Source organism: Grammomys surdaster, unplaced genomic scaffold (assembly GCF_004785775.1).
Source record: "Grammomys surdaster isolate TR1022 unplaced genomic scaffold, NIH_TR_1.0 1164, whole genome shotgun sequence".
NCBI lineage: Eukaryota > Metazoa > Chordata > Mammalia > Rodentia > Muridae > Grammomys > Grammomys surdaster.
The window spans coordinates 7,305,526-7,316,479 of NW_021605583.1; the positions used below are offsets into that span (position 1 = coordinate 7,305,526).

General features: G+C 52.7%; 1 protein-coding gene across 1 annotated transcript in view; it reads right to left on the bottom strand.

Annotated features, from left to right (window-relative positions):
* Nucleotides 1–10,355, bottom strand: part of Trim29 (tripartite motif containing 29) — a 26,350-nt gene extending 15,995 nt beyond the window's left edge. The window contains exons 1-3 of the mRNA XM_028783838.1: nucleotides 9,435–10,355; nucleotides 1,496–1,591; nucleotides 360–593 (exon numbers count right to left, since the gene is read on the bottom strand). Of these exons, the coding sequence (XP_028639671.1) occupies nucleotides 360–593; nucleotides 1,496–1,591; nucleotides 9,435–10,238 (1,134 nt within the window). The 5' untranslated portion in view covers nucleotides 10,239–10,355. The remainder of the gene's footprint in view (nucleotides 1–359; nucleotides 594–1,495; nucleotides 1,592–9,434) is intronic.
* Nucleotides 10,356–10,954: the final 599 nt, after the last annotated feature.

Consider the following 10,954-nt stretch of genomic DNA (forward strand, 5'->3'; position numbering starts at 1 on the left):
TGGATGAATGGATGGATGGATGTGTGGATGAGTGTGTGGATGGATGGATGGATGGATGGAGGATGGATGGATGTGTGGGTGGATGGATGGATGGATGGAGGCTAGGTAGATGGATAGTGAGTGTATGGGTAATGACTGGGTGGATGGATGGTGACTGGATGGGTAGAAATGGAAAGGTGAATGAGTGGATTGACAGTGGATAGATGGATAGTTGGTGAATGGACAAGGAAGAGTAGATGTATGGATAAATGGATGGACGGTAGGTCAATGGGCAGTGAGTCGATGGGTAATCGTACACAAGTGGATAATGAGTGAGGGCCCGAGAAACTGGATGAGATGTGAACGGTGGAGCCGGCTACCTGCAGGAACAGCACCGAGTCGCTGATGCTGTGCAGCTGCTCTCGCGTCTGCTTGTCCTCATGCAGCACCTTGGCCCTCTCGTCCAGAGCATTCACGATCACCTTCACTTGGTCCACGGCATCCTGTTCCCGCTGCTCCAGGGCAGCCCTTATCTCCTCCTTCTGCTTCTCCAGGTCCCTCACCAGGTCCCTGAAGTTCTGCTCCAGGATAGCCTTCTCGTTGGTGGTAAAGCTCTAGGTCCAGAATCAGAGGAGGGTTGAGAAAGGCTTGCATTAAGGAACAGACTCAGAGAACCCCAGGGCCCTGACTTGACAAACTTACTTGTCTACAAATCTCATTTGAAGGCATCATTGAGTGATGTCACTTAAGGGTAACCATGCCAGTGCGTATGTTATTCCTTTGGGTGGATTGCTTTGTTATTGTTGTTGCTTGAGACAGGATTACAAGTAAACTAGGCTAGCTTCAGACTTCTTGTGTAGTCAAAGATTGGCCTTGCGCTTCTGATTCTCCTACCTCTACTCACTGAGTGCTGGGATTACAGGTGTGTGTCACCTGCACATCTGTCTGCAGATGTTTCTTATGGCCCACTCTTCCTTAGTCACTGTGGCTCTTTCCTGTGGGTGGGTCAGCACGAGCCACTGTTCCATGCTCAAGCGACTCTCTGCACGCTCCCACAGTCTCCCACAAGTCAGGGGATGCTTGGCGAAACCCCAGCTAGAGCAGACATTATTTGGAAAGTAAATCAGTTGACTGCTCCTGTGGCCAGACTCCACAGTCAGTACCCTTAGACGGGTTTGCAATTACCCAAGCCACAGCAGACATACTGCTTACCGTGCTGGCCCACGTAGAAAAAAATATGTATTTAGTAGCTGGGTAGTTTGGTGGGCAGGGCGGCCATTAGAGGACATTGAAGATACATGGAGGAACGGCTCTGGGGACTTTGTTTGCTGGCTCGGGTGATAGGTAAAAGCCCACCTAAATGACCTAGGCTGAGAAGGAAAGGGGGTGAGAGGACCCTAAACTCAGAAGCATGGGTATCATTATGGGCCAAAGCCTGGAGCAGCTGCGGAGGTCTGCATTCTCCCAAGCAGCACAGACAAGTGAGGGCACCACTGGAGTGCCTCAGGCGGCTCACCTTGATCCGGTCTTTCTCCTTTTGCCACTTCTCGGCTTCATCTTCAATCTCAATGATCTTCAACTGCAGCTGTTCCTTTTGCAGTGACAGCTCGGTCTGTAGGGAAAACATAGAGGTTGACGTTGTCAGGAACAGAGAGGGGTGGGGGGAGACAGAATCAGAGACCCAGGCTGGTGATTCACCAAAGAGCAAACTCAGGCACATGCAACATTCATCGGTATAGCCCTTCACTCAGCTAATGTTATCAGTACCTCAGATCTGCTGGGCTCTGTGCTAGTGGCCAAGAATCCAGCAATGTATCCAGTACCATATTTCTGTGTTAATGGACCACTAGGGCTGAGCAGCTTGGCTGTGTTCTTACAGAGGCTAAGCCCCCTAGATGCTTCCCACCTAACCTGAAAGGTGGGAGCCTCTGGCTCCTTTCAGTGGACCTGGGCCATTGGTGAAAAAAGAGGATCTGGACTCAGCCCAGTTTGGTAGAGCCCTGCCCAGGGAGTGTCTTGTAGCAGAAACCCCATGCAGCGTTTCTGTGGCATGACGCAGGCCTGGTGTTGCAAGCAGGAGATGGGGTTGCTGCCGCCGGCATAGACTCCGTCTAGGCAGGCACAGCTGTAAACCTGTTTACAAGAAAGGGAGCGTATCTGCAGTGTAGGCAAGACGGGAACACTCCCCCAGGCTCCCTGAAGGAAAAAACTACAGAGGAGGCCAGGCAGGGTGGGGAGAGGACCTGAGACCCCTATTCAGAGGCTCACAGACTGTCAGACCCTGTGGTGGTCTTGGAAGAAGCTCTATCAGGAGGACACTGAGACATCAGGATTACATGTGGAGAAAAGTCCTTCTCTGAAAAGTAGCTGTAACCGAGGCAGACTGGAGGCATGAAGCTAAAGCCAAGACTAGTTGATGAGTCTCGAGGGCACCTCTGTTTTCCTCCTGGGCCTCACTTGGGTTCCCAAAGCCCTATCCAGCTTGGAAGATAAAGGGGTGATCCTTCAAGGAGTCTTGCATGACTCAAAGCTTCTGATAACCACTGGGGTTTGAAAACAGACTCTTACCCCTGTCTCTAGCCATCTCCCTGAGGAACCTATCAGAACACTTTAGCTAAGGTGAAGAATTCACAAGCCATGAGGAAGATGAGTTCTCCTGGCAAAGTGTCATGAGCAGCTGGGCCTGCAGCATCAACAGACTAAGGGGTGCCTATGGGGTGCCTGAGGCTGAGGCTGAGGCTGAGGCTGAGGTGGAGGCTGAGGCTGAGGCTGAGGAAATGCCCTGGGATGCTTGCTGCCATCCCCAGAGCACGGCTTCTAATGGTAAATAGGCTCCCATTGGCTTTTTAGAAATGGTGTCCAGAGGTGTGGAAAACAGGAACTCGGTGGCCACAAAGACCTCGTAGACAGGAAGTCCTGCTTCCATGTTCTGCTAAGATGTTCTCGGCAAACATCTGTTCCACCGCCAATGTCTGAAAACCCCGTAGCATGGAAAATACCATCACCAGAGAGGAAGACGGGCTTGCAGGAAGAGATGAGGGTGGTGACTTGGCTGGGTCTCTGGAGCAAAACTTGGGAGAAGACACAGTAGCAGGAGGGGGAAAGAGAGCAAAGAGAGTAAGCCCCCACCCTCCAGCTCTGGTCTTTGAAGGTGAAGAGTCAAGGTTCCCAGGAAACACTTGGCAGAGCTAGTGATCTGAAGACCCTAATGTGGTTCAGGCTGGAGCAGCAGCTCTGTACCCTGAGGAATGGATGAAGTGTGATAAGGAGTGTATCCCAGCAACTCTCCTGTTCCTAAAGAATTCCTGAGGGAAACCAGGGTCTAAGTACAGCAGGAGGCCTCCCATCTTCTGTAGCTGAGCCTTTCGAATTGGCTCCCTCAAAGCTCATGAATAAGAATCCAAGATGGAGACCCTTAACCAACACCCACGGGCAGGCTGTGGGGTCTAAGTTCCTTCTCTTCCCTATGCTCTAGCCCCATCTGTGCAGTGGAGGAATCCTGAGCATCCATACCCACTACAGAGGGTGTGGGAGAGATGAGAATCATCCAGTGAGGCTCTCAGAAAGCACCTGGCGCTGACTGAATCATGTCCCCATGGCCACTTCTCGATGGCACCTCCCAGGTGGGGCGAGGCAGTAGACATAGCAAGTAGGGTAGTGGCAGATGTGCTCAGGTGACTGTGAGGCGTGTTAGATGGTAAGGTTGGTATGTGGGGCCTGATGAAGTCCAGATGTGGTATAGACACAGTCAGGATACTGAGGGCAGACTGAGGAGTGGACAGTGGCTGGGACACCACGCTTAAAAATGTAAGATATCCACTTGCAAGTGGAGGACCCTGGGGGAAGCAGAATGGAGGTAGAAAAGGCTAAGGGTGAGCAAAGCCCTGCTGGTGAGAGGAGACGAATGCTTGAGTTAAGAGCTGGAGTTGATCAGTGGTGCCAAGAGACACCTATCAAGAGCTGGATGGTCAGCCCACAGCTGGGTAAAGGCTCTTCCTAGGAGAATGGATTGGCTAACCAAGAGGAAGGAGGTCCTGAGCCCAAAGGATCCAGCTCAATCCAGTTTAGGCCATGAAGCACTTAAGCTAAGAACAAAGAGAGACCAGCCCCCTGGAGTCTACTTTATGAAAGACAGGGAGGGAAGGGGGAGGGGCAGAGGTCATCTGAGGTCTGGAGAGGAGAGTGGAGGTGTTGCCCAGCCACCTATGTTGGCAGGAGGAGATGGCCAGCCTGGGCACGTGCAAGGGCAGGATCAGAAGCGGAGACAAGCTGTCTGCATCAGTGGGCGACAGAATGGGTCAGGGCAGAGGAGAGACTGGTCCTCATCTTCTCTAAGGCTCTAAAGATGTCAGACACGGGCGGGGAGAGGCCCCGGTACCCACACCACAGTCAGCAAGACCAGACCTTGCAGGATACAGCGTATTCCTGGGGCTGGGAGTAGTGTCACAGTAATAGTCCCTTCTCCCGTCTAGGACATCCCTTCCTGCCCCATGGAGGACAGGTTTCAGGGTCAGATCTCTAGGGATGTGCCTCAGATCTTCTTAGTGCTTGTCAGGGGTTTTTCTGCATAGAAAGTAACAGGATAGCCAAGGATACCATGACTGTAGGAAGAAGAAAGGTACTGGGATATTGAGCATCTCCTACAAGTCAAAGACCCTGTAGATGTCAGTGATGTTAACCACTTGGTTGCAGAAACAGCAACCAAGACCTAGAGGGGCTGTGTAGCTGGTCCAAGTGTGCACACTGAGAAAGAGATGTAAAGCCAAGTTGCAATCATGGGGCCCACTTCTTATTCTGTGGCCTTCAGAAGCATCTCTCAGGTAGGAAAGAGTCTAGACATTCCTAGGACATAGACTTCGTTCTTTACCGTATTCCTTCCTCCTTGGAGCTGGTGAAGTTTAGCGATTCTCCCTTCCTACTGCACGTCCGCATGTGCATGCGTGTGAGCACACACACACACACACACACACACCACACGCTCCAGTTACCTCTTCTACTCCCCTTACCACTCCTCCAGATGACTGACAGGACCTCAGCTCCCTAGTGCTCCACCCCTCCCCACTCCTCCCTCCTGGTTTCCTCCCACTCCTCCCTCCTGGCTTCCTCCCACTCCTTCCTCCTGGTTTCCTCCCACTCCTCGCTTCTTTCCATACACCCTGCCCAGGCCTGTCCCTAAATGCTTCCTTTGTTCCCTTCTCCCACACTGTCTGGGGCCTCTCCTCTGTGATGGCTAAGATGGCCCTTGTGTGGGTCACCCAGTATTAAAATTCTTGTGGCCTTGAGTGAGTAGAAGCCCCCCCCCCGAGAGAAACCCCCTGGGATGCAACTTCCTGAGGTGCCTCAGCCTAGATTGGCCATCAAGTGTAGACAAAGTCAAGCACTTAGACAGGTGAACCAGCAGGGCCCCAGGTAAGAACCTGGCTGGCCCAGCTGTTCCGTCAGCTGGATTAACTGCATGGGCCCTGGGCTGTGACATTTACCAAATGAGCCAGTTAATTGCCAAATTTGTACTCTCAGACACATAGTAATTACCTGGATAAGAATCTGAAGTGCTGAATAGATTTCATATTTCTATGTTCACATGTCAAATGGCCCTATATCTGTCCGTCGGCTTCACTGAGGGTCCCCTCTCACTCCCTCTGCTTCATCCTGCCTCAGGTCGATGGATGGTGCTAGCCAGAGTTCAAGGCTTCATCCTGGCATCTGCAGACCATTGAGGAACCCTACGGCTGTCACTACCCAATCCTTTGGCTTCATTTCCCTCATGGTGAATTGGACTACCTTCCTCTGCCCAGCTATACATTAGAACCCGTGTGAACCAGAACATCCCGGAGCAAAGACGTGGGACTCTGTGTTCTAACAGATCACCAAGTGACCCCAGCTTACAGCCTATTGTTTGGAGGCCCTTGGATTTTAATGATCACAAGAAGACCCTTCTAATCCTGCTGGGGAAAGAGGTTTGAAGTGGTAGAGAGAAATCCCCCCATCCCACCCCACCTCATCCCAGCTCTTCATCCCTGGCCTTTGTGTGAGTCTCTATATCCCTGAGCCTGCCCTCCATCTCTCAGGACTGCTTCATTTGTAACCATGCAAATGCTGAGCCCAACCCTGGCCCACACGAGCTCCATAGAGACTGGATCATCAACCACCTGCCTGGTTCTCACTTTCCAATCCTTTAATTGATTCCCCTAGTCGTCCAACTGATCATGCCCCTGTCTCACACCTAGACCCTGAAAATGCCCAGCGAGATTCTAGGCACCCCAGCTTTTGGTCTGGCTCCTCTTCCTGAATCTCAGTCCCTACCACCCACTCAAGGAGCTCCCCCCCCCAAAAAAAAAAAAAACGAACACAGCAAGAAACTCAAGGACCAGTGTCTGCATTAGCCTGTTACCCTAGTAGCTCAGCCTTGCTCAGAGAATTGGGCAAGAAGATGAGAAATCAAGCCACGGGGCAAAGTAAGAAAACTGAGCCAAATGAGGATGTCTAGAATGTGGACAGGTCACTTAGCATGAACCCCTTTAGGGTAGCACTCCAGTTTGGATGTCATCAGAGTATGCCTTCCTAGGCCAACGATGTCAACCCAGAGACCAGGTCAAACGCACCTTAAGACAGGGCCACCTAGAGCAGGCAGCTGTAGCTGGAGGGACTTGGAATGGTTAGGAAGAACAATGGATAGATGGGATGTTGATATTCCTCTTCATCTTATCTCCTAACATAGCCTGAGAAACTCAGAGATATAAGCTGGACCAGTGAGCATCTATGGGACCATCTTGGGACATTGAGAGTAGAGAAGGGAACACTGAGATCCGCTAGAGGAAAGGGCTACCATCGTGTGGCACAACACATAATCTTTTCCCAGCACAGCCTGTGCTCCAAGTCTGTACATAGGACGGAGGTCCAGGAGATGAGTGCCCGTGGCCATGGGTGTCATCTTCAGGTTTGTGCAACTAACCTAGACATTGCCTAATGACCTCACCAGCAGGCCTGTGGAGCTGGTTCTGCCTGCTTGCTTGCACACAGGCATGCGGGAGCTGGTGTTTGAGTTTGGTTCAGGATGTCTTCAGAAGATGCCAGAATTGACATTTCTGCTTTACCCTAATCCACCAAACCACCCCCCCCATTCTAAGTCAAAGTACACCCCCAGATCCAATATCCCATAATAGCTTGCTCTAGACAGACTGTTTCGGTGCTGTCTTCTGGATGCTCAATCCCACTCCTCTCTGTCTATCCTTGGGTTGCAAGAGCACAGACTGGTGAGTTGTTACCCCAGGTTACCCCAAGTTCCCACCGTAGCAGCCACTTCAGTATCCCATTCCCTCCCAAGATGATTTCAAATATCGCAAGAAGATCTAGGCGCATCTTTTTCCAGCCAGAATACATAGTCAGGTGACATCCTTTCCTTGGGTGTATTCCCCGCCCCGACCCATCTGCGGGGTGAACAGGAGACCGTGAGACTGTGAATGCTCCATTACACCTGGTATTCTATTCTCTCTCTGCGATTCTGTGTTTATGCTTCTGCATACCTGGGAGGGTGTCCCACCTTGTTTGTCTGTTTGAGATTCTGCTTCTTTACCAAGCCCTCGGAGTCAAGGACAGAGCAGTACAGCAGCCCCTGGCTAAGAATAGCAAATTTGGAGCTCTTGTGTCTCCAGGCCAGGCTGCCCACACTTTTCTGCCCTCTGGAACCAGCCCTTCTGCAGACTCTCATAGTGGAGACAAAGTTCGCCCAGAAAAGAGGCTGGTGTGTACACCAGGCTCTCAGTGGAAGTAGGACCTGAAACCTTTGCTTTCTGTACCCACTTTGCCCTTCCTTCTCGCCCCAGAGTCCTCAGAGACTTTACTAAAACTCCTGGGGCGTCACAGAGAAATGTGAAAAGAGTCCTGAGCAGTGGTTCTCAACCTTCCTAAGGCTGCGACCCTTCAACACGGTTCTTCATGCTGGGGTGACCCCCAACCATACAATTATTTTCCTTGCTGCTTCATAACCGTAATTTTGCTACTGCTACGAATCATAACGTAAATATTTTTGAAGATAGTGATTTGCCAAAAGGATCCGACCCACAGGTTGAGAATCGCTGGTCTAGCCCAAGCCTCAGTTTCACATGGAGGGGATTTAGTAACTATCTTACAGCTCCTAACTGGCAACTTCCTAACACCAGGCCTGAGACCGGCTCCCAGTGTCCTTGCTTCTGTTCTGAATTCCCAAGCACAGTCCCTAAGAATGGCCTTCATGCTCCCTCTCTCTGTCTCCCACCCTGAAGCTAAAGGCCAGGCTGGAGCTAGGGGACACTGGTGTCAGAGGACCCTGAGGCCAAGGACAGGAGAAGCTCAAGACACCTTTAAGAGCCAAACGAAGCTTCTAGAGAGGATGTCTGAGTCTGTTCCCACCCGTGCCTCAGAACCTGCTGCGCAAGGGTAGGGGCAAGAGGCACAGAGGATCACAGAGCTAGGTAAGGAGACCTAGCTTTTTTTTTTGTACCCTTGGGGTACAAAAGCTGACAAGAAAGTTAAGCCCCTGCACTGGCCACCAGGAAGGTTTGCCCCCTGGGGAGGCCACACGCTGCTGGGTGAGTTCAGGAAGGAACAAGCTGGGCCTTAACCCAGAATACCTTCCCAAGGTGTGCCATAGCCACAAGTCTCCACTTGCCTCTGCTCCTCCCCGTGAAAGTACCGCCTAATCGCACACAGGGAATTCACACAAACACACTTACGTAGCCCATACATCAATGTGGGCAGACACCCACATTCGCAGACACCCGCATGCGTATAAAACACACATTTCCATCCACCCACCCACACATGCCCTCGATCCAGTGCTGTCCACCCACAGGCACAGACCTGTCAGCTGGAGCCACACAAAGAAAGGGCACAGGGCCCACCTGAGAGCAGAGGGGTGGGGGGTGGGGGGATGACGGGAGTGACTTCCAGATTAGGGCAGAGCAAGCAGCTGCCAGACTGCACACACAAACGTGGAACTAGCAAAGAGGGTACTCAGGAGCCCTCAAGTTTCCTCTTAGAGTCTCTCTGCCTTAGTATCACATGTGAGGACACACACACGGGGGGTGGGGGGAAGAGAGAGAGAGAGAGAGACAGAGAGAGAGACAGAGAGAGAGACAGAGAGACAGACAGAGACAGAGAGACACAGAGACAAAGAGACACAGAGACAGATCAGTCAAGCAGAGTCCAGGAGAGAGTTCCAAATTTCAGTTTCACACGCTGGCCTGACTTAGATTCTTCTCGTGAGCTTTGCCTAGCATATCATCTGTTTGCTCACTTATGAGATGCCCCTTCTCGTAAGACCGCTGGAAGTTAGAGAGTGACCTCTGATCCCCAGAATGGAGGTGAAGAGGAGAAACAAATGTTTTCTAAAAGCAGGGTACCGAGAAGACTTAAGTCCCCAGTGAGGGTCACGGTGGGAGGGGTAAGGGAAGGCAGTGAGGGGCCTAGTAAGTCACCTCCTTCTCGGCCTTGGCCTCCTCCACCGTCACGGTGCTGTGGTTCTTGTGTTCCTGGAACATGCAGAGATAGCAGATGCAGGTCTGGTCCGTCTGACAGAAGAGCTCCATTGTCTTGCCATGCAAGGGGCACTTTCGGGCCTCGAAGTCCCGGATGGGCTCTAGTAGCTGGTGGTCCCGGAAGGCAGCGCCCTCCAGGTGGGGCTTCAGATGCAGCTCACAGAAGGAAGCCTGGCACACGAGGCAGGACTTGACGGCCTTCTGCTTGTTGCCGATGCAGGAGTCGCACAGCACCTCCTCGGAGCCCGACTTCGCCCGCAGCAGGAGGCTGGAGTCAGCCCTGGGGTAGCTATTCCTGCGGACTTCCCCGGGCTCCACGATGGTCACCGTGGGTTTGCGGGGCTCGGAGAAGATGGACTTTCGCAGCTCCCCCTTCTCAGCAAAGGTCACGGGAGGTTTCTTGGAAGCCCCCAACTGGAGTCCCGCATAAGGGGACCTCCTGCCTTCCGCGGAGTCCATGCTGAAGTAACTGGAGCTTTTGTCGTCGACTGACTCCACGAACTGGATGATAGGCCTGCGCCACTCATTGCTGGAAAATAGGCCACTCTTCCCCTCCCCTGACTTCAGGGCACTGCCCAGGGTCTTGCCCTCTGTCACCTCCCCACTGTGCCCGTTGGTTGTCTTGCTGTCCTTACTGTCTGCTTTAGTGCCATTCTCTAGGCTGCCGTTGGGACCCGGTGGGCTGCGGGCGTCCCTGGCTTCCGGGCTGGCCCCATTGCTCCTGGAGGCATCGGCACCTTCCATGGTAGGTCAACTTGCTAGCCTGTTTCTGCTGGTAGGGGTCTCGTGGCCGGTGAGTTCAGCCGATGTCTCGGGCACGGAGTGGGGCTGGCAGCCAGAGCCCAGCGACACACCTGTGGGGAGAAGGTGGGGCAGGGGGAGGAGCCATAGGAGGAGCACCCTGACAAAACGGGCCCAGAGAGACAGGCGGGGCAGTGTGGTTAATTACCTGGGCCACGCCTGCACATTCATCCCTTGCCTGGGATTTTAAAGAAGTGTGTGTGTTTTCTCCCAGTTTTATTACTTCCCACCACTGATAACCAGTTAGGCTGCTTCCATCAGATGCACTTCTGGCAGGAAGGCGGAGCCTCTGTCCTCACAGGTGGGCGGGTTTTGAGGATGTCAGCGCCCCCGGGGGCAGAAGGTGAGGTGTCCACAGAGGTCCACTGGACAGAAGGCTTCTTAATTGGGTCACACAAGCCAAATCGCCTTGTAATTTGCGGGCTGGACATGAAAAGCAAGTCTCCACCCTAGGACAGCACATTCTGAGGGAAGCGGTGGCCCAGGTCTTGTTTGCACAACCGATTCTAACCAATTTGCAGCTGATGGCTTAGGTACTTTACATGTCTGAGCTTATTTAAGCCTCCCTACATTTCCCAGTCTGGCGCTCTCACACCCTCTGTCCTCTCCTCTCCTCTCCCCTCCGCCCCAAGGCTCGCGGCGGGGGGGGGGGGGGCGGG